This window comes from Rosa rugosa, chromosome 5, assembly GCF_958449725.1.
Source record: "Rosa rugosa chromosome 5, drRosRugo1.1, whole genome shotgun sequence".
In the NCBI taxonomy this organism is placed as follows: Eukaryota; Viridiplantae; Streptophyta; class Magnoliopsida; order Rosales; family Rosaceae; genus Rosa; species Rosa rugosa.
Genome location: NC_084824.1, coordinates 15,004,839 through 15,028,497, shown reverse-complemented (window position 1 = coordinate 15,028,497; position 23,659 = coordinate 15,004,839). Strand labels below are relative to the sequence as shown.

General features: G+C 38.0%; 3 protein-coding genes across 4 annotated transcripts; 2 read left to right on the top strand and 1 right to left on the bottom strand.

Annotated features, from left to right (window-relative positions):
* Positions 1 to 6,070: 6,070 nt before the first annotated feature.
* LOC133711252 (uncharacterized) lies at positions 6,071 to 7,066 on the bottom strand. The gene has a single exon (XM_062137405.1). It carries the CDS (start codon positions 7,064 to 7,066, stop codon positions 6,071 to 6,073), a length of 996 nt encoding a protein of 331 aa, XP_061993389.1.
* A 1,022-nt stretch (positions 7,067 to 8,088) lies between these two features.
* Positions 8,089 to 13,158, top strand: LOC133708847 (ATP-citrate synthase beta chain protein 2). 2 transcript variants are annotated; one of them, XM_062134384.1, is made up of 17 exons: positions 8,089 to 8,244; positions 8,672 to 8,800; positions 8,898 to 9,000; positions 9,135 to 9,200; positions 9,290 to 9,413; positions 9,504 to 9,638; positions 10,034 to 10,094; positions 10,210 to 10,286; positions 10,620 to 10,775; positions 10,865 to 10,993; positions 11,134 to 11,266; positions 11,364 to 11,491; positions 11,596 to 11,701; positions 11,818 to 11,894; positions 11,987 to 12,057; positions 12,160 to 12,444; positions 12,848 to 13,158. In XM_062134384.1, the coding sequence occupies exons 2-17, from the start codon at positions 8,701 to 8,703 to the stop codon at positions 12,921 to 12,923; spliced, it is 1,827 nt and encodes a 608-aa protein (XP_061990368.1). In that variant the 5' UTR covers positions 8,089 to 8,244; positions 8,672 to 8,700; the 3' UTR covers positions 12,924 to 13,158. The 2 variants fall into 2 exon arrangements, with proteins under 2 accessions (XP_061990368.1, XP_061990369.1); XM_062134385.1 differs by lacking the exon at positions 8,089 to 8,244 and adding an exon at positions 8,319 to 8,469.
* A 3,278-nt stretch (positions 13,159 to 16,436) lies between these two features.
* Positions 16,437 to 22,869, top strand: LOC133708499 (phytochrome B-like). Its single transcript, XM_062133962.1, has 4 exons — positions 16,437 to 18,835; positions 20,313 to 21,120; positions 21,373 to 21,666; positions 22,116 to 22,869. The coding sequence occupies exons 1-4, from the start codon at positions 16,756 to 16,758 to the stop codon at positions 22,333 to 22,335; spliced, it is 3,402 nt and encodes a 1,133-aa protein (XP_061989946.1). The 5' UTR covers positions 16,437 to 16,755; the 3' UTR covers positions 22,336 to 22,869.
* The last annotated feature ends 790 nt before the right edge of the window (positions 22,870 to 23,659 follow it).

Sequence of the window (23,659 nt, the reverse complement as noted above, 5' to 3'; positions counted from 1 at the left end):
GCTTTTATCATTGTTGGAGTGCTTCTTTTATACCAGTTCTCTTCCCGTACTCCTTTCAAGTTAGCGATGTGGGAATATGTTTGTGTTTTGCTTTTTATTTATTTTTATTTTTTTTTCCTTCCCGGCCACAAACTCACATTAAAACATTTATTTTTTAATGTGATCATCCCCTACTACATCGATATGAGCAGCTCCAGATGACCTTTACTAGATAAACAATAATCAACAGATTTTCTGAACTTCGTTTGGTGGCACATTCAAAGAAAAAAAAAACCCAGGAACGGGAAAGCCGAAAACTACCATAACTAATCCTTCATGCTCAATCCCAGAGGACCTTTGCTCATATATGTATTAGCCACTAAACATTCTCATCAAACATGGAAGAGACTAGCTTCAACTAATGAGTCTTAACTCCGTAGTCTTTAGTCCCTCAGTCTTTCAGCTCATATTGATTGGGATGTTGATAGAGAACTCATCATTGGATTTGTTGGGTACGTGGCCAAAAACTGTGGTGAAGATAGGGTGAAGAAAGAAGAGGCAAATACAGATACCGGAAATCATCCGTTGATATAGATTTCGGTTCAAGAACGTATCGGAATGGAATCCCTAAACAGCAAGTTTAGGCTTCCGAATCACAAAGGAAGTGAAATTCAGAGGCACAAAAAGAAATCGAGATCATGTTGCTCTCGAAAAACAACAAAACAAAAGGGAAGTGATCGGGTATATTTGGGTCTCCACTACATATAGCTAATAATGGTGCTGAGAACATTGTAATGTTGTTACGCCTTCAGTGATATATAGAGTATACTGTAGGGTCCACTTTGAGCACACCATCTTTGTACAGTATGTGCTATTTTGCGCGTTGAAAATGATTAGATCGTGCAGTGTAAGGTATTAACAAATGGAGCCTTGAAAATTTCTGGGTTATTAGACTGTCACCGTAGTAGTTGATTTATACTTTCGGCTTGAAAATTGATATACAATATTCCCCCTAAATATCTGTTCAATTTTTTTTTTCTGGCCAACTAGTTTCTTCATGGGGTATTCCAATTTGGACTTGAACTTGGATTAACCAATTTTTTTTATTCTCTATTTTTTTTTTTTTTTCCGAAATAATGTAGACTGATGTGAATACATGGGATATAAGTATACAAAACTTTAGGCCGGCTGCTTATAATAATGGTCTGCTATCCACTAACTAAGATTAACCAGTTATGTGAAAACAATTATCCTAACAATGTGTAGATTGTTTTTCTACACATAAAATTGTTAAATAAGTGAATAATTCCTTTGATGTATTTTATCTTTAGAATGAAAACCATGGATTAGGCAATTAGAAGCAGGAATCGAGGCAAACAAAATAAATTCGGGTATGAGTTTCATCATCCCTGGTTTCACGAAAGGAAGAAAATTCATGAACTTACCACTATGTTAAACAAATGAAGCTACTACACTTAGGAGCCAAACTGCAGTGAGCTGCTTGATTTGGAGTGAGCTCTGCTCGATTTTGCTGTATATGCTGACATGAAAGATTTCTCTATATCAATATAATCAGTGAGAAGATTACGAGTATAATATTCTCTCTGATAATATTACCTAGCTTCATGACCATATAATCATATATAATTTATATATGTAGACCGTCTTTTGGCGTTGTGAGGAAAACAATGTTAAAGATCCCGATGCATGAACTCTTAAAAATAAAAAACAACTGTACCAATTAAACAACACTATTATCGACTATCTGGCTTATAATGTTGCATTAGAAAATTAGCAAATAGCGTATACTATACTAGTGTGGTTTGTCAATTAGTGATTTTTGTACCCTAGCAAAGATATCTAAAGCTTTTCTTCTCATAGATTTAATCTTAATTATTGCAATTGAAATGCTTCACACACGATAGGTAAGGAAACATGAGTCCAAACTCCATGTGTATAAGTCTGGTCAATCCTGAGGGGCTGCAAATAGTTTAATATCACACTAGCTATAGTAGTGTTGTATAAACAAGAAAACAAATGAAACTTAGATGTGAACTACTTGAAATATATAAAATTCAAGTGAGAATCGACTATGATGAGGGAACACCAATTGGGAATTCAACTCCATGAAAAACAAGTAGAGGAATTTGATACGTGCGTACTTGGTTTGAGTCAAAATTGTCATTCTGACTTGTTTAGTCGTATAATGAGTGGGAGACCTAGTGCGTGTGGCATGGTTGGCTGTGACGTAAATATCTATGCAAGAGTAGCAAGAAATGTACATAATTAATGTTTAGATCATTTGTCAAAGCTTTGGTTATCTCATGGCCAATGAGAAGCATTACCCTAGTTTTGAACAAGGCTGACTTTAAGATTTTGAGATGAACCAGAAAAATAGAGTAATCAACTGTATGTCTAGTTTGTACATGTGCACGTACCATACTATCATTGATATACAAAAAACTATAGACTTTAGAGATTAAAGGCCGAGATTGTCTCCTCATGAGTCTTCAAAACCCGTTTTCATTGCGAAAATATAATTTAAACATCATGAGGACAATATTCATTTCGTAATACTTGGTTTTAAAATTACTATAGTTAGATAAATGTGATGAAGGTAGATGTGTATGCACTCGTTACACCTTAAAATATCTTTTTGAACCAAAAGCAATAGAATCTACAGTTACTTGTGAACTATGTGCTCACATTTCTCACCTATTTGATGACAAACATATTTAAACTCTCATAATTGACGAGCAGTGTATATTTAAGAAGTGATGATGATCTCGCTTCGTTGAGTATTATTGATTTGGGGTGCGTTTTTAAGCTTCAAATCAACAACAACTAGTAAGAAGCGGCTAGTATCATCTCATATATCTTCCATCTATATGTACTGTCTTACTATATACAATTATACATTAGGCTTTGTTTCTCAATTTTCGTGAAAACTTTTTACTTTTATTTGTTTTTGTTACCTCAATTTAGATTTAGCTTTCTCTATTACAGGATTCAAGCATATATTGGATCCATATATATAGGAGAGCATTTCACAAATGGTCACTCAACTATAACTCATTCGATACTTTGGTCACTCAATTCAAATATATCACTTTGATCACTCAACTTTTACTCTGTCAATCACTTTAGTCACCGAATTAGTATTTTGTCTCACGTTAGTCATTTCTCCCAACCATCTCAATTTAGATTTCTCAATTTTTCACGATTGGATGGGCGAAATATCCTTGATATTGTGGCAAATAAATAAAGTTTTTTTTTTAATGAAAAAAATTAACGGAGTGATTAAAGTGAATAACAGAGTTAAAGTTGAGTGACCAAAGTGATATATTTAAAAAGTAAGTGACCAAAGTGTCAAACAGGTAATAGTTGAGTGATCATTTGTGATATTCTACCTATATATAGATTCATCTATCTTAGTTCTACCTTTATGCATATTTGCATACCAACTAATGAAAATGCTCACTGTTTAGCTTGTTTTTTTGTTTTTTTTGTTTTGAGAAAGTGAATTGCATTAAAAAGCAATCTGGATAGTTACATCAGAAATAAGTACATTGGAGAGCCATTGTGGCCCTTCCTCAACCCAAACTTGAAATGCAGGAAACAAAAGCGCTTTTTTGGCTATACTATGCTACCTAATTACATTTCCTAAGGCTATATGTACATATTACTGAAGAGAAGAAATTGAAAAGATTTCGCACTTCTTCAACTAAAGCACCTTCAATCGACAAATCAACATCAGTAGCATTCAAAGCATTGATTACTCCTAAAGCATCGATTACTCCTAAATCATCCATCTCTAAAATGATATGTGTTGATTGAAAACCTACCTAGATAATAGTTTAAAGCCCAACACCGATGCATATAATTTCGTAGCTTTGATAGAGTCATCTCAATTTTTTGTTTTTTCGTGTATTTCAGACTCTAACCTAGCAAAAACATGACTTATAAAGATGAAAATTATATCCTTAAATATAAAATACAAATGCGGGAGAGAAATATAATGCTTATAAGGATATTACGAACATACCCTTCAGTTGAAATAAAAGAACCAAAATGATCATTCATAAGACCATTATGATTTTTCAGGTGGGAAATTAGTGGATTGTGCATTACAATTTACAAAAGAGAACTGACCATGTCATTGTCTTGTTTTTAATTTTTTAATTTTTTTTATTAGAATTTGTCATTTTCTTAGCTTTTTCGAACTATACTACATTTGTACTTTAGACATATTTGTTGTCATTATCATAATTAAGTCGAATTCAGAATTTTTCACTTATAAAAAGAAGATTATTTTTTTTTATCTCTCATAATTGAGTGTTAAATTTAAATAGAGCTAATATAATCCAGTGTTAAAAATCAAACGAATAGACGTCACGGCGTCCACTAGCATATTGATCGTTTGATTTCTTTAATTACAGGAAGGATATATGCATGATTGGCAGTTGGTGTGGAATCTCATAATCTCATGCAAACGATTGACATAGCCGAAATATTGTAGGAGCTGAAATTTGACTAGGTTTCAGGACCCAAAAACAAAGATTATCTTGCATCTACTCATTCTACTGTATCTAAATATTAGAATAAAATGAAAAAAAAAACAGTAAAAATATAAAGATGATACAAACCAACATGTGTTAAGCTTAAGCTTGGAGCCTTGGAGATATAGTTTTTTTCTCTAGTTGTTTTCATTAGGGACCAATTGGATTTTAGAGGCCACCCCTCTTTGACTATGCTACAAACAAACCAAATTGTTTTATTGTTTATTTACTTTTTAAAATTGAGGTTTTGTTAAATTTAACTTCATTCTCATATTATTATTAGAAAAACGATCATATAATATGCCAATACGGAGATATAAGGCCGATATAATATGAAATTCTTTTGTTCGGATACAATTTATGAGCCAAGTAATAGGCAACATGGAGATATGCTGATACATTGCAGAAAATTTTTGTCAGATACAATTCCTAAGCCAAATGGACCCATACATATTCTTCCTTTAAAGGAGTATCTAAATACAAAGAAAAAGAAAAGAAAAATCTTAAATTCAACTTAATGTGGAGAACCAGCCTCCAAAATTCTCCCTGAGCTTCCCTTTTTACCCCTACTGAATATCAGTGTCACTGAGTTGGCTGAAGAGACCAATTTTAAGACACTTGGATAAAAAATGAAGTGTTTAGTTATATAATATTTGAAAGTCACATAAAGGTCCGATCTTTTAAAAAAAAAAAAAGTCACATAAAGGGTTAGCAGGGAGCAAGTCTCGATCAAGAAAAATGAAATAAACACACGTGTTGTTTCTTATTCTTAAATCTTAACCAAGAGGAGAAATGACAACATGGGCAACACTTTCTCATTCAATCATCCATGTTTACTTTGAGCAATTGGAAACAGTACTCCGCAATTGTATTTTCCAAGAACGGTAATATCACTAATGATATCAAGATCTTCACTAATGTAAGTAGTTCAATTATATTGAAGATAATATATACACGCACCGCTGAGATTTGACTGTTTTGAGTGATAAATAACAAATTCTACATATGGACGACTGAGATTGCATAATTGGTGTACATGGACTTGCACCGCCATATATAGAAGAATTTTTCAATATCCACATATTGTGCCAGCAAATAATATATCATAATCAACAACCCTAAAGGCTCTCGTAGCCGCGCAAACCTAGAAACCCTAGTACCTATTCCGGCCTCTGCGTTAGCGTTCTCTATAACTAAACCAATCGGATTTCAACCGGTAGCACTGCTCTCCATGTCTACCATTGACTCGATGACCAGAAGTTTTGCCACTTCACTCGCCATTGCGGGTAATGATGTCGTTGACATCTATGGAATGTCAGAAGGAGGAGCGCAGCGAACCTCTTAGTCCTACCTCCTCGCCTGGCCGCTCACCAAGAAACCAACGACTGCTGTGGATCTGAGGCGCCATTTCCGGCGTGTATGGGTACTAAATCAAGGTTTTCATGTTCAGCAAAGAACCCCAGATCGGTTTATGTTCTCCTTCGATCTTCGAAGCGACTCCAGAAAGATTATGATGGGAGGGCCGTGGAGCTTTAACCGTTCCCTTGTCGTCCTACAGCCGTATGATGGGGTTGCACCGTTGCAATTGGTGCAGATGTTGGACCTGTTCTTCTGGGATTCGATATTGTTTTGACAAAAGTTGACCACCTCGGGTATATTCCATCGGCAAGGTAATAACCATTAGTGTACCTTTTGTTATTGACCTCAAACTCAACCAGAGGAGCAGTTCTACCTATGACACGCTCGAACACATTAGATGCACCAAGAACGTTGAGGTCATTTTGAGCTCCAGGAGTTCCAAAGAAAGCATGCCATATATGCGTATCGTAAGACGCCACTGCTTCAAGAATAATAGTTGGTCTACCCTTTCGACCCGAGAAAGTTCCAGCCCAGCCAGTTGGGCAATTCTTCCACTCCCAATGCATGCAATCGATGCTTCCGATCATGCCTGGAAACCCACGGCGTTGTCCTCTATTGAGAAGCCTATGTAAGTCAGCAGGATTTGGAGGACGAAGGAACCACCCGGCGTAAAGAAACTCGACTTGTCTACAGAACTTCTTCAGACATTTCAGTGCCGTAGAAGCTTCCATTCTAGTGATTTCATCACATTGATCAGCAGCTGCACCGTACGCAAGCATTCTCAGGGCACCTGTCATTTTTTGTTCGGGAAGCAATCCCATTTTTCCAGTGGCATCTGATTTTTGCCCTAAAAAACTATCGAGGTTGCAAAGATCCTCCATTATGCGTTGGAAGACATGTGCTTGCATTCTGTACCTCCTTCGAAAGCCTGCTTCGTCGTACACTGGATGTTCGACAAAATAATCCTGCAAGAGAAAATGACCTCGGACTTCTATATGTCTTTCGACATTTGGGACACGGCCAGGTCTTGAACCACGCCCTCTAGGTGTCTCCGATAATTGATATTGCGCCACCATTGCAGCCGCTTGAGAGTTTGTAGCTTGAATCCGCTCGAGCTCTTCCATATTTTCACGCTCCCTTTCTAACAACCATTTGTTCAATTCTTCCATCGGAAAAAGGAGAAATGAGATGGATGATAGATTTCAAAAGAAATGTAGGTGTAGAATGAGAGGAATGTGTGAGCAAAGAATGGAGTCTGAAGCTTATTTATTACCAAAATTGAAAGATAAAAAGTTAGGATAAGTACACGTGTCACGTTTATATAGGTTGAAAATCTTATCACATATCATAGATATATTTTCAGAAGATAACAATATCTGACGTTGACACGTGTCCAATGAAGATTGGGCGATTATCTTATCAGAAATCATATATATTTTTTGTAAGAAAAAGGTATCTAAAGTCGACACATGGTAAATGAAGATTGGTCGATAATCTTATCAATTGTCATATATATATATTTTTTTTATCATAACGATAACTTTTTTTTTTTCCGGGAACGATATTTAATTATTTATACTTGATATATAATTTTATTTGTTTTTAAAACTTATGCATTATTTTTTATTAAATTAACATTGTATGATTAATCTAATTATTAATTGTTTAGTTAATTAAATTATAAGTTTAATGAATTATTCAAATTTGAAGTGTGAATAGTGGATTGGCAGGCAAATTGCCCTTCATTGGTGCATTGTATAAGCTAGAGGCAATTGCCAATTTGGGATGAATAGTGGATTGGTAGTACCAATTTGATTGGCAAATCAGCAATTGCCCTTAGTTCATGGGTGCATTTGCTCTTAAAATATATATATATATATATATATATATATATATATAATACAAGAAAGACGGTCATGGCAAGGTTCGTAGTTTGTACTTAAATCGGAGGGCAATCTACTACTAAACCGAAAACTCGTGTGAAATATATGGTATATTTTCCGGTCAAGCGCAGCCAACCCCTTTTGTCCTGTGGAGGGGCAATCCACCTACCGATTCCCAACCAGCCCGCCACTCTCTCTCTCTCTCCCTCACAATCACGCAGCACACCAGTAAATGTTGTACAGCGCCATCAAAAACAATAAACAAAACCCGTCACTCTCACTGAGCTAACTACCTTCCGCCACGTGACCAGCTCACCTCTCTCTCCTCTCTACCTTCCCCCCCCCCCCCTCCCGGTCGTCACTCTCTCTATTTAAACCCTCCCATTACCAAATCCATTCCTAAATCCCAGCACTCACATTTTTACCCCCAAATCTCACCTCCCCTTCCGTTTTCCCACTCTCAGGTAAACTCCAATTCCTCTCTTCTCATTGCGATCCCGCTATCTGTCTCTAGTTAAATCCCGGAATTTTGATATCCCCGAGGCCGAACCTTGATCCTCAATTTTGTTTGGTTTCCTCTACGCGTTTGCGCTTGTGTATATATATTTAGGCATTTGAGATTGAAACTTGAGTAGTGGTTGGTACCAGACTCGTTTCGGTTAGGTGCATTTCGCGTAGAGATCTGTTAGGTAACTATAATTTAGGATGTGGTTGGCATTAGGTGGATGTGCTTTAGCTAACCGTGAATTTGACACTAGATCTACCTCATTCTAAATCATTTGATCGTGATTCGTGATCTACTTATTTTCCGAATTATTCGTGCTTGGCCTGTGCTGTGCTGTGATTTTTGTAGTTTGATCTTTTGGTTTGTGGTGTTGTTTGTATGATCAGAAATCGGAGGTTATCTTGAGTCGGAAACCATGTCCACCGGTCAACTGTTTTCCCGGACCACTCAAGCCTTGTTCTACAACTACAAGCAGCTCCCCATCCAGCGCATGCTTGATTTTGACTTCCTTTGTGGTGTGTATAGCTTTCGGATTTTTTTTTTTTTTTTCGGTTTTAAAGCGTGATCTTGATTCTATGTGGATAGAAATGTAGTGACTGAGTTTTGTTATAGGGAGGGAAACACCGTCTGTTGCCGGAATCATTAATCCCGGTGCTGAGGGATTTCAGAAGCTCTTTTTCGGTCAGGAGGAAATCGCCATACCAGTGCACTCCAGGTATGTGATCATTATTTAATTCTTCCAATGTTTCATTTCTATGGATGTATCGTGTCGTGCACGGTTGATCTGTGGTTATGTTGATTAGATGATGTTTTGAGATTGTCTAACCTTAATAATGATAATTGTTGCAGCATTGAGGCATCATGTGCCGCACATCCCACTGCCGATGTATTTATCAACTTTGCTTCCTACAGAAGGTCAGTGCTTGTTTTGTTTGTGTTATTTTCGAGGGTAGCACTGCTATTGGGCGGTACTTGATGATGAATATATGTTGATATATCTGCAGTGCTGCTGCTTCTTCCATGACTGCTCTCAAGCAGCCAACCATCAGAGTTGTGGCAATTATTGCTGAGGGTGTGCCTGAGTCAGACGCTAAGCAATTGATCGCATATGCACGGGCAAACAACAAGGTTAGACAATTGTTACAAAGTCATATTGATTGCACTAATTAGGCGATTGACCAAAGAAGTACAAATTTTAAAGGTGGTATTGTGATGCAGGTTGTCATTGGCCCAGCTACTGTTGGAGGAATCCAAGCTGGAGCTTTTAAGATTGGTGACACTGCCGGAACAATTGATAACATTATTCATTGCAAGCTGTACAGGCCTGGATCTGTTGGTTTTGTCTCCAAATCTGTAAGTAGCTATCCCAGTGCATGCACTTTTGTTCCAATTCTTAACCATTCTTAATGGTACTCTTAAGTCAAATCTTGAACCTTTAGATAATTTTTGGATATTAGATATCTAAAATCTATGATAATGTATGTTGAGTTTTGTCATCAAACAGGATGTATCTAGTTAGAAAGTATTATGTTTTTACTGTGGGATTGAGTTCATTGATATCTGTCTTATGCCTTGAGGCTGAAGAGCCACTACTGAGAGTAGATATGGTTATGCAAATTGCCATTAGTTTTCCACACATGATAGATTCATTTCCGCAGATTTATTCAAAATGCGATGTAGATGTGTTTGTGAAGAAAGTCATATACCTGTTTAAAATTCTTAGAAATAATAGTTTGTTGTAATTCCAGGGTGGGATGTCCAATGAAATGTACAATACTGTAGCCCGTGTAACAGATGGACTTTATGAAGGTAGCCACATTCTTGCTGCTCTGTTTAATTTAATTTTTCTAGCTGCCGTAATGTGTGGACTCAAATATTGTTAGAAATTGTAATACAATTTGGGTATGGTATTGGAACTCTTCAGGTATTGCTATTGGAGGTGATGTGTTCCCAGGTTCTACTCTCTCGGACCATGTTCTGCGATTTAACAATATCCCTCAGGTAAGCATGTGGGAAAAACCAAGCGTCTAATCAGACCAGATTATTTTCTTTCCTTTACTTCTCTTGAGAGCCCCTGTCCTTGATTAGCATTTGTTGTGAGGCTGTCATTTATTTCTATCAAGTATAAGTGATGTTATGCAATCCACAAGATGAATGGTCTAATTAGTGCCCTCTAAGTCCCAGAACTATGCTTCTCATGCTAAAGTCATGCAAGTTTTTGTGGTCAACCTAGGAGGATTATCGCATTTTTATGGATGCAGGTTATGATACTGCCATTGTGTTGCATTTCTTGTCATTGTCCTTTTTGCAATCTGATTTTGTGATCTAATGCAGGTTAAAATTATTGTTGTACTTGGGGAACTTGGTGGGAGAGATGAGTATTCTCTAGTTGAAGCTTTAAAACAGGGAAAAGTTAACAAACCAGTGGTTGCTTGGGTTAGTGGAACTTGTGCAACGCTTTTCAAATCCGAAGTACAATTTGGACATGCTGTAAGTCATCATCTCTGTTTTCTTGATCGGTCTCTTCCCAAGACAGTGGAGGGTTATATTCTGAATCTTTCTTGACTTTTTCTGATCAGGGCGCTAAAAGTGGTGGTGAGATGGAGTCTGCACAAGCAAAGAACCAAGCCCTGAGGGACGCTGGAGCTGTTGTTCCCACTTCATATGAAGCTCTAGAAACTGCCATCAAGGAAACCTTTGAGAAATTGGTAATTTACAGCAATCCTTGACTCTATCCTAAACCAACATTCTCTTCAAGATAAACACCGCAAAAATTTTCTTGACAAAGTCTGTAATTCAGTTGTATGCGTGGCTGTCTAAAATTAAGTAATTTTGTTGATTTCCACAGGTTGAAGAGGGGAAAATTGCACCAGTGAAGGAATTTAAGCCTCCACAGATTCCTGAAGATCTTAACACCGCAATTAAGAGTGGAAAAGTTAGGGCTCCAACTCATGTTATATCCACAATCTCTGATGATAGAGGTATGTACTCAATTGGATGATGTTCCTCCATATAATTAATTTGTTAGATATTATAGATATCAGTTTCACTGACTTCTCCTTTTGATGTACTTTGCAGGTGAGGAACCATGCTATGCTGGTGTACCTATGTCTTCCATTGTTGAGCAGGGTTATGGTGTAGGTGATGTTATCTCTCTTTTGTGGTTCAAACGCAGCCTTCCCAGTTACTGTACCAAATTTATTGAGGTAGGTCGCTGGTTACTTTAGAGCTGCTACTTTTTATCCTCCCATTTAATTTTTATTTATTTAAACTCTAGCTCTTTCACTAAAACATGTGACGTTGATATCAGATATGCGTCATGTTGTGTGCTGACCATGGTCCTTGCGTCTCTGGTGCTCACAACACAATCGTAACCGCTAGGGCTGGCAAGGACCTTGTTTCCAGCCTTGTCTCAGGTACTTATATTGCCACCAAAAGCTTCTATATTTAGTTATTAAACCTTCTGCTCCATGACTGGGGTTACCAGAGATTGTTTTGTCATAGAATAATCAAAGATGAGTTTCTGAAACAGGTTTGCTCACAATTGGTCCACGATTTGGTGGTGCCGTTGATGATGCTGCTCGATACTTCAAGGATGCATATGACAAGGTAAGCTTCATTGGACATTATGTGTGGAATCACTGAACAGTGAACACTGTTCTATTTCAACTCTAACAAGCTATCCTCCTTTGTTTCATCAGAATCTTACACCATATGAGTTTGTCGAAAGCATGAAAAAGAAGGGCATTCGTGTGCCAGGGATTGGTCACAGGTATTGATATTTTTTTAAATCATGCAACTAGGACTTTCAATTTTAAGGCTTTTTAATAGCAGCATATCTTATTGTTTGTATACTTTACTTGCTGTGAAAAAGGATTAAGAGAGGAGACAACCGAGATAAGAGAGTAGAGCTCCTACAACTGTTCGCACGCACACATTTCCCTTCCGTCAAGTACATGGAATACGCCGTACAAGTTGAGACCTACACGCTCTCAAAGGCAAACAACCTGGTCATGAATGTGGATGGTGCTATTGGAACCTTGTTCTTGGATCTCCTTGCGGGCAGTGGAATGTTCAACAAGCCAGAGATTGATGAGATTGTGGAGATTGGCTATCTGAATGGGCTGTTTGTGTTGGCACGTTCCATTGGTTTGATTGGGTAAAGTTCTTTGCCTTATCGCTAAGTTAGGCAATATACTATTTAAGGTAGAATTAATTTCTTGATGTGGACACATGAACAATCTGAATACCGACTCTACATACCCTTGTCATCCATACTGCCAATGCATTTGGACTTAATGGGTCTCTAAACAGATTAGGTGGTCCTATGTTCCTAGAGTCAGTCAATTTCCTATTTATTGGGTATAATTTAGGTTTAGACTTTAGACACTTGAATTTGGCATTGTGGCGAGTACAAGAAAAAAAGGTTCTCCTAGATAAGCTGGTGGGTCAGATATCCTAGGGAGAAAGGGCATCACTTTCTGCTTTTTTATATCATATTCCTTAAGCTTTTCTGTAGAATACTTTCAAATGACTGATTGCTCCCTTCCCTTAAATCTCAGGCACACATTTGACCAGAAGAGGTTGAAGCAGCCCCTGTACCGCCACCCATGGGAGGATGTTCTTTACACCAAGTGAAAAGACGTCTTATAGCTAGTGCAAAGCTGGACCTGCTTTCTACGAGCAATGGTGTCTTCTCCGAGTTTCTTGAGTCTGCAATTTGCTGGAATATGATTGCTCTTCTTCACTTGTTAGTATAGTGTTTGTACTGCTAATGCCGGAGTACGTTCATTTGTAAGCTGTGTATCGAAAAGTTCATAAAACCGAGAACCCACGATCATTTTACTAAACAAAGTTTATGATTTCTGTCAAATTCTTCTTGGTTTCGCTCTCTGCCTGTTAATGTATCACGTGTTCTCCAAAAAAAGGTGGTCAATGAATAAATAGAAAGTCGTCAAAAGTTCCGATACAATTACTTTGTATTTCCTCTTTCTTTTCTGTGTAAGTGCTCAATCTCAGGCTTGCCATTTGAGCTAAAAGAGGCGGGATATTTTCACCCTACAATTAAATTTTTATCATGAAATTTTCAATTTCACCCTCAAATAATTTTAAAAAGAAGAAAAGATATTACCATTGAAAATGTGAAATTGGAAAAGAAAAAAGAAAAAGAAAATCATCAACCCCATGCCTTCTAGTTTCTTTTTACTCTTTTTTTTTTGTTCCTCTTCTCTATTTTCTCCCTTCATCAACTACTATGACATAAAATCAAACACGAGTCACATGAAGTAGAACAAAATAATACTAACCAACAATGCTTTTCACTTGTTGCTATCACTTGAAAATTTCGTCTAATTATTTGTTTGGTTGGCTAGCGATGAAGAAGCTAAAATGATAAATTTTTTTTTTTGGGTATAGAAAGTTGTTATGATAATTCATAATTAGGATGTCTGTTGGGTAAAATTTTAATTAAAACAAAATTGATTTCTCATTTTCATTGTTTTCTTTTAATAATTGTTGTTAAGGACAATTTTTGGAATTTTAAAGAAATTTTTTTGTTATAGGATGAACAAAGTATTTAGTAAGGTGGAAATAAACGCACCCTCCTATTCTATTTTGCTTTAGAGTATTGAAAATTACGTTATTGTCTTATTGTGTGAGGTACTCCAAACATAAAAGCTAATCTAACGATCAGAAGTTTCAACATTACAGAATACTACAAGACATTAGAAAATCAGCCAATAGCTCTTGATTTCAGAATATCAATACACTATAGAATTTTCGTCTTCAATTAGTGCAAAAGAATTCCATTATTAAGTTGGGGATGGGGTCTAATTTTCACGTGGGACGCAGGTGGGAATGAAGCTATGTGTTGGGAATAGTACAAACCTTTTTCTTCCAATCACATAATTTTCTCACAATTTGACGTGACCAGACAATAATTGATGGCACTCGAGGCTATTCTCCGATTAGCAGCATCTCACACGTGTATGCCTCTTTTCACTCTCTTGTTGGTAACTTGGTATACGAGATCGAGTCTATGATATAGCCATATAGGGCTGGAAAATGGAAATAATGTATGGCTTCGAGAGACACTGTTTCCTTTTTCCTCCAAGGTCATAATCTTTGGATTAGGTGTCAATTTGCTCAATTAATCAAATCAAATTTGCTCACCAAATATGGTGATCATATAAAGCTCTTGGAGTTAGCCAAACATAGTTTTTTTATTTTTCTGCCTCATCTTCATCGTCTCATACTACATTCTCGACAACTAATTTTTCATCAACAGAAATAGTCCGAATCTGATACGATTTCGATAAAAGGCTAGACCAACTATTGATCCAGTAGACAGTTTCGATCAAATCCAACCCATCAAACTCGCATCCGAATCTATTAAAACATTTCCTTTTTTAATCCGATCTTCAAGTTTTGTTTTTCTTGGTATGTCGATCCTCAAGTTAAAAAAAAAAAAAAACAAAACGTTTGAAAATATAAGAATATTATATTCAAGAAGAAACTAATAACCAATGTTCTAAAAAACGGCCACCCAAGCCACCTAGGTGCTGGGTGGCAGCTGGCCGACTCGAGTAATGGGTAATCGGAGGCATTGGGCTGTCAGGATTTAGGCGGCCGCCTGGACGGGTTGGGTAGGCTGGGCAGCTGAGGCGACTAGGCGCTGGGCGGGTTGGGCAAGCAGTAAGGCAGGCTGGGCGGCCGAGGGGCTAGGCCATTTTAGGCGTTGAAATTCATCAGATGATTTAGATCTGAGATCTCAATGATTTTTGAAGCAAATGAAATTCATCTTTACATCTACATTTGAGATCTCATTGAAACTCTGAATTCTGAAACACTTATTGACCTCATGTTTTAATTGATCAAAAGATCTCAATGATCAATGCTTAGGATGATGAGGAGGAGGAGTCATTGATCTGGGATTCTAGGAAGGTAGATAGAATGAAAGAGATGATAGACGAATTGAACTTTGTCTTTTAAAAAAAGAAAAAGAAACATGGTTATGGGTTTTTTAGTCTTCTTAACCCCATGTTTTTCTTCTTCTTCTTTTTTCTAAGAATATTTTTAACTCACTGTTCTGCTAAGGTGACTTAGCAAATTGACCCACGAATCAACAATATATGATTAAATGAAATAGAAATTCTAGTAAATATAAACTCTTCTAAGTAGTTTTTTAAACTCTTTTTAAGTCTTTATATATATATATATATAATTATATGATATAAATATAAAAATAAAAATTAAGAAAATAAAAACCGCCTAGACATCCGCCTAAGCATTTGGGCGCTAGTCCCTTGACCACCGCCCGACTAGCGCCTAACAATTTTTCAAACCTTGCTAATAACAAAGAAAAAAGGTAACAACCCACATTAACATATACTAATTGGAAAAACTATGCGTTCTCTCTCGAGTTCTTTCCTAGGGTTTCTTTGTAGTGGCCCGGGCTTTCTTCTCCGAGATGGAGGCTTGGTCTCCTTTTTGGGTTTTCATAGGGGTGTGGGTTACGGCCTTGTGTGGTGGCTCCTCCTAGCACTGGGTGGTTTCGGCTTCCCTCCCCTCGTCAGCATTGCTGATGCTTATGGTGGCGCAATCAACAAGCTCCTGGCCAACGGTGCTCCTCCTTTTGCTAGAAGTGTTATGGTGGCCGGTCTCGATGGGTTTGATCTGTGGTCGTCTCCATTTGATGATGGAGATGGTGGTAAGGTGTTGATGGCCTTGGACGTTTGGCAACGAGGATTTCACGGGGTTGTCGTCGGATCTGATGTCTGCTGCTCTCATGGCGGGTTGCAAATTCGAGGTTGCTTGCATGGTCGTCCAGGAGTGATTAGGGTCGAGGTCATTCATGGCTCCCTCTTCTGTCGTTGCCTGGAGTCCGGGTGAGTCATTTCTCTTACTTCAATGGACTGACACCCCTTGTATTCAAAAAAAAGGAAACAAAAGGCTAACAGAAAACTGTGATTGGCACGCGTGCACCAATCGCACTGCCTCCTCTATATTCCCTCCCTCCACCCACAGCCACAACCCACAAGTAAAAGAAAAATTATAGAAACCACCTGCAAAGAAAAACGCATGTAATAAATCAGATAAAACAAAGAAGGAAAAAAAAAAAAAAAAAACAGAGTCATTCTCCTTTCCAAATCCCAGTACTACTGCTACTACCACTACTAGTTCCTCTTCCACTGAATCCAACCAAAACAAAAAAACGAATTTAAGATCACTGCCAAGGCCAAAACTTTAGCTTTTCCCTTCATTGGCCCAATGGCCCCTCCCCATCCCCTCAATTAAATCCAAAAGCAGTCACATTCACCAAGCTCTTCCTCTTCTACTCCCTTCTTTTTCTTTTTCTGCTCTTCATTGTGACCTCTCTTTCTGATCAGACCTATTTTTGGGTTTCTCATTTTCTTCATGGCCGCAATTCTACTGAGAATTGCGTCGTGCGGGACCCACTAACTAACCGATAATGGCTTCAGCAGGAGGCGGAGGCGGCGGCGGCTGGGGGAAGGCTCAGTCGTCTTCGGGCACCAGCAATTTAAAGCAGCACAACAGCAGCACTCCGGCGGAGTCGGTGAGCAAAGCGGTGGCGCAGTACACGGTCGACGCTCGGCTGCACGCCGTGTTCGAGCAGTCCGAGTCCGGGAAGTCTTTCGACTACTCGCAGAGCATGAGAAGCACCAAAGAATCGGTGCCGGAGCAGCAAATCACGGCGTACCTGTCCAAAATCCAGAGGGGCGGCCATATCCAGCCGTTCGGGTGCACGATTGCCGTGGACGAGTCGACCTTCGGGGTCATTGCCTACAGCGAGAACGCCCGCGACCTGCTCGACCTAATGCCCCAGTCGGTTCCGGTGCTCGAGAGGCGGGAGATCCTCACAATCGGGACCGACGTCAGGACGCTCTTCACGCCTTCCAGCTCGACTTTGCTGGAGAAGGCGTTTGGCGCTCGGGAGATTACTCTGCTCAACCCAATTTGGATACATTCGAGGGTTTCCGGCAAGCCGTTTTACGCGATTTTGCATAGGATTGATGTCGGGGTTGTCATTGATTTGGAGCCTGCTAGAACAGAGGACCCGGCTCTGTCTATAGCCGGGGCCGTGCAGTCTCAGAAGCTGGCCGTGAGGGCGATTTCGCTGCTGCAGTCACTGCCCGGTGGGGATATTAAGCTTTTGTGCGACACGGTGGTGGAGAGTGTGAGGGAGCTCACTGGGTATGATAGAGTTATGGTGTACAAGTTTCATGAGGATGAGCACGGGGAGGTTTTGGCGGAGAGTAAGAGGCCCGATTTGGAGCCTTATCTTGGGCTGCATTATCCGGCCACGGACATACCTCAGGCGTCGAGGTTTTTGTTCAAGCAAAATAGGGTGAGAATGATTGTGGATTGTCATGCCACGCCGGTTCATGTGATCCAGGATGAAGGGCTTATGCAGCCTCTGTGCTTGGTTGGATCAACGCTGCGCGCGCCGCATGGTTGTCATTCCCAGTATATGGCTAATATGGGCTCCATTGCGTCCTTGGCTTTGGCGGTTATCATTAATGGAAATGATGATGAGGCTATTGGTGGACGGAGCTCGATGAGGCTGTGGGGCTTGGTTGTTTGCCATCACACTTCTGCGAGGTGCATCCCGTTTCCTCTTCGGTATGCTTGTGAGTTTCTAATGCAGGCCTTTGGACTACAGTTGAATATGGAATTGCAGTTGGCTTCACAGATGTCGGAGAAACATGTTTTGAGGACTCAGACTCTGTTGTGTGATATGCTTCTTCGTGACACCCCGACTGGGATTATTACTCAAAGTCCTAGTATCATGAATCTTGTCAAGTGTGATGGGGCAGCGCTTTACTACCAAGACAAGTACTACCCAATTGGTGTCACCCCCACTGAAGCTCAGATCAGGGACATTGTTGAGTGGTTGTTGGCTTCACATGGAACTTCGACAGGTTTAAGCACTGACAGTTTGGCTGATGCTGGGTACCCTGGAGCTGCCTCACTTGGTGATGCTGTCTGTGGGATGGCTGCTGCTTATATTACTAAAAGGGACTTTCTCTTCTGGTTCCGATCCCACACTGCAAAAGAGGTGAAATGGGGTGGAGCAAAGCATCATCCTGAGGACAAGGATGATGGGCAGAGGATGCATCCACGTTCTTCCTTTAAGGCGTTTTTGGAAGTGGTTAAAAGCCGTAGTTTGCCATGGGACAATGCAGAAATGGATGCCATACATTCCTTGCAAATTATTTTGCGAGACTCATTTAAGGATGCTGAGACAAACAACTTAAAGGCTGTTACACAGGCCCAGCGTGGGGATCTCGAATATCAAGGGATTGACGAGCTCAGCTCAGTGGCAAGAGAAATGGTTAGATTGATAGAGACTGCAACTGCTCCCATATTTGCTGTAGATGTTAATGGGTGTATAAATGGGTGGAATGCAAAGGTTGCAGAGCTGACAGGGCTCTCAGTTGAGGAGGCTACAGGGAAATCCTTGGTACATGATCTGGTTTACAAAGAATCTGAAGAAACTGTTGACAAACTTCTCCTCCACGCTCTGACAGGTATCTTTTTTTTTCCTAATGTATTTGTTCCTGCTCGATTCAAAAAACTTTGTCAATGGGCTGTTGTTGACATTCTTTCCTACTTTATTCTCTATTCCAATATATATACACATTAGTAAAACCATTTTCAAAACTAAAGGTAAGTTCATTGTCAAAGTTGTCGTGATAAAAGTGTTGCATGAAAATTCTGAGGAAAGTAAATACGTGAAATTCTCCTTAGAAATCTAGGACACGGAACAAAGTCAAACTAAAAATTGGCTTACTTCAAGTGCCATGTGTTAACGATGGTGGCTTCAGTCTGGAGCATAGATACCTTCTAATTAATTTGATTTTCTGTGCACATGTAATTATTTTAGACTTTCTTGAATTAGCATTGTAATTTTCTTAGTCTGTTATTGAATAAGGAAAATGATTTGTGGCCTCAATCTTAGGTGTCATGCCATGTCACCTACACACATCACTAATTTGTCATATCATGACATGTAATTCTTAAGAAAAAGACAATCTTATCTTTCCAAAATCTAATGAATCTAAGTTACTTTGGCTTTCTTCTAAACAAAAATTATTTTGGTTTTTTTTTTTTCATTTTTTCTTTTCATTACTCTCATGCTTAGATTTAAACAACAATTTTTTTCTTCAATCAAGAATGGAAAAAAAATTCATGTAATTCAGTCAATAGATTTGCACATACACTCGATCAATAGATTTGCATAACACATGTATATGAATTCAACCTTTGTTGGGTTCTTGTAAATTTTGAAAGTATAATGTGAAAAGTACATATTCATTATATGTATTCTTATGTTAAATTTTTTTTTCTTCTCTATATGTAGCTAGGGTTTACATGTTATATTTTGAGTTTATTATTATTTTTGTTTGTTTTTTTTTCCTTATATTTAGATTTGTAGATGATAATTAATCGATGAAATTTTTTCTTACCTCTTAATTTGGACATATGTATTTTTCAAATTCAATTTATTAATGCTATTTTTTGGAGGAAATTAATCAATATTTGAAAAGAAAAGTTAATGCCTATTTCTTGACTATATTGATGCTATTTGGAAAGAAAAATTATAGGAAAGAATTTAATTAAATGAAGAAAAATAATTGTCAAAGAATTTATAGACATATCTCTTAAATGAATACATAATTAATAGCTTATCTTTTTTTTTCGTCACCTAATTTAATTCTTTAATGTAATTGATTCATCCCCTAACATCTAAAATGATAAAGTTGGTGTTGCAATAGTATGATGTGACAAGATTTATTATGTGGAATGCAATAGTATGATGTGACAAGATTTATTATGTGGAATTGAAAATAAAATTTGAATTTGCTTACATGGCATGACACCTAGGATTTGAGGCCACAAATCTTAGGCCTCATTGAGGCCCTATATCATTGCCCTATTGAATAATCAACTTCTATCTTTAACAGAATTGGGTGAGTAATCAACTTGTATTGAACACAAATGCAGGAGAAGAAGATAAAAATGTAGAGATAAAACTGAGGACATTTGGCCCAGAGCATGAAAACAAGCCTGTTTTTGTGGTGGTTAATGCTTGCTCTAGCAAGGATTACACTAATAATATCGTGGGAGTTTGCTTTGTTGGTCAGGATGTTACTGGTCAAAAAGTGGTAATGGACAAATTCATAAACATACAAGGTGATTACAAGGCCATTGTTCATAGTCCCAATGCTTTGATCCCGCCCATATTTGCGTCAGATGATAACACATGTTGCTCAGAGTGGAACACTGCCATGGAAAAACTTACTGGGTGGAGCCGTGGAGATATCATTGGAAAAATGTTGGTTGGGGAGGTCTTTGGCAGTTGTTGTCGACTCAAGGGTCCAGATGCTATAACAAAATTCATGATTGTCTTGCACAACGCCATTGGAGGCTTAGACACGGACAAGTTTCCTTTTTCATTCTTTGACCAGAATGGGAAATATGTACAAGCTCTCTTGACAGCAAATAAGAGGGTGAATATAGACGGCCAGGTTATTGGAGCTTTCTGCTTTCTGCAGATTCCTAGTCCAGAACTGCAGCAAGCTCTTAGAGTTCAGAGACAACAGGAGAAGCAATGTTTCACTAGGATGAAAGAATTCGCTTACATATGTCAGGAAATAAAAAATCCTTTAAGTGGTATACGCTTTACTAACTCACTTTTGGAGGCTACAGAGTTGACTGAAGATCAAAAGCAGTTCTTGGAGACTAGTGGTGCTTGTGAGAAGCAAATTTTGAAGATTATAAAGGACGTTGATCTGGCTAGCATTGAAGATGGGTAAGTTTTTGGTTTAAAAACTAATTTACTAGGCATGATATTTTTGGTGCATGCATGTGGTGGTGGGGTGAGGATTACAAAAAATTTACATGCTTGTAAGGAACCAAAGATTATTTAAATATTATTTTATATTAATATATGTGCCCACTGATTCCTATCACATTGTAGTGTATTATAATAACATTATCCCCTGTAAATTCATATCAATGAACATGATTAAGTTCTTTTGTCTTCTTTTGTTTTTGAAATTAGTTCTTTGGAGCTTGAGAAGGAAGAATTCTTACTTGGAAGTGTCATAAATGCTGTTGTTAGCCAAGTAATGCTATTGCTGAGGGAAAGAAATTTGCAATTGATTCGGGATATTCCTGAAGAAGTCAAAACACTAGCTGTTTATGGTGATCAAGTGAGAATTCAGCAGGTCTTAGCTGATTTCTTATTGAATATGGTACGTTATGCACCATCTGAGGAAGGCTGGGTGGAGATTCATGTTCGTCCAATCTTAACTACAATTCCTGATGGACACTCTATGGTTCATACAGAATTCAGGTATTTTGGCTTTTGTCTTTGTTTTGATATTATAATTGTATGTTGTTGAAGTCAACATAATGAAGTAAGTAACCAACTTGTCCTTGGTGTCTTGGGGATTCAACTTGAACTTCAACTAGGAAGCTAGTCTAGGTTGGGCTGTGAATGTGTTGATCAAAGCCATATTGGGTTAATAAATCTCTGCTGCAATGATCATAGCAAGTAACCTCCTTGTTGTGTTTTGAATAACTTGGTTGGATGGATTTGGGTTGGTAGTACAATGTTCTGTTTGGCACTAATGACTCCTGATTTTCTCTTGGCAAAGTCTAACTAGGTAGATAATGTGTTTTGTGTTATACGAACGTCACTTGATTTAGTGTTTACCAATGCACTTATATTATTAATGACAATGCATTTATAATTCTTTTGATATGTGATTGACTAGTGTTAATATGGTGTTTATGATGAAGGTTGGTATGCCCTGGTGAAGGTCTTCCCCCTCAATTAGTTCAAGACATGTTCCATAGTTGTCGATGGATGACTCAGGAGGGCCTAGGACTGAGCATGTGCAGGAAGATTCTAAAGCTCATGAAGGGAGAAGTCCAATATATCAGAGAATCAGAGAGATGTTATTTCTTAGTTATTCTCGAGCTTGCTATGCCTCGGATACATGCAAAGAGTGTTGACTAGGTAAATACTTGCACTGTAGTATAGTCTCAACTAGAAATGCTCCTTATACCAGAACAAACCGTTCCTCATACTAGCCACCCGATTCTTTTTAACGGTACTCAACACATCAGAAATCGCGATTCTACCCAGTTCATCGAGTTATTGGTGTTTGTTGCTGCCAACAACAGTTCAAGTCACCAATATGCTTAAGATCTCACTAACATGGTGAAAATGTTATTGAGTTGGTTTGCTGCTGTGGGTTATTTATTGAAAAAGAGCAAGCGGGTGCATTGGGATAACTGGGCTTCCACAAATACAATAGAAATCTCTTTGGTATTGTGACAATGTGACTTGTGGTTGGATTGAATGACATCATTCTGCTATCCCATTCATTCTACCTTGTATATTTCTGTTTGTAACAGGTTCTCGGTGTAAATTTCTTCCTTTGTGTAATAAATTAGGGGCTGAGTTTTTTCTCTTAAAAATAAAAGCAGTTGCTGAATCTGATGTAAGATATAAATATCTGATTTAAATATGGTTCTCAATTGGTCAGGATGCGATGGATCCCTGCTATGTAGCATCACGGAACACCAAGCCTCAGACCAATTCTTTATTTAAAGCAGCCTTTTATCCTGGAAAATTCAGAATTTGCCAGTCAATAGTTATCAAATAGTCTGAAATTTTTGAGAAGTGTACTCTGCTTCAAGAAATCATGACTCATTCCTAATTTTCGTTTTTTTTTTTTTTTTGAATAAATTATTGAGAAGTTTACTCTGCTTCAAGAAATCACGACTCTCATTCCTAATTTTCGTTTTCTTTACATTTGCTTTGGTACTGTTTTGGTGGCTCTATTTTTGTAAGGGAGACTAGTGTGAATTTCGATCAGTGGTGTGCTGTTTTTATAACAGTATTAGGTCTCGTTTACGATTGCTTCATTTAAAAAAAAAAAAAATCAATTTATGTCTAAAATTTTAAATTTTATAGTGCTTGGTAAATTTATAAAAGACAGCTTTAATTGAAAATTATAGGTCACTAGCAGCAGATTTTAAAACCAACCTATTGTTACTTTTAAAAGCTGTTTTCGATTAAACACGCTCTGAAGTTGTTTTTACGTACTGACAACATTTTTAAAAGTATTGTTTACCAAACACGAAACTGTTTTAATTCAGAGGCGAACATCAACGGTTTTTTTTTAAGGGGCCGTGACCACTTACCCGATTTTAGGCTAAAAATTGCCCACTTACTCCACTAAGAGTTTTTTAACCCCGATTAACATTCATTGACAGTTTTGCCCTTATTTTAATTAATAAATTACATCTCTCTCTCTTAGACTCTCTCTCTTCGA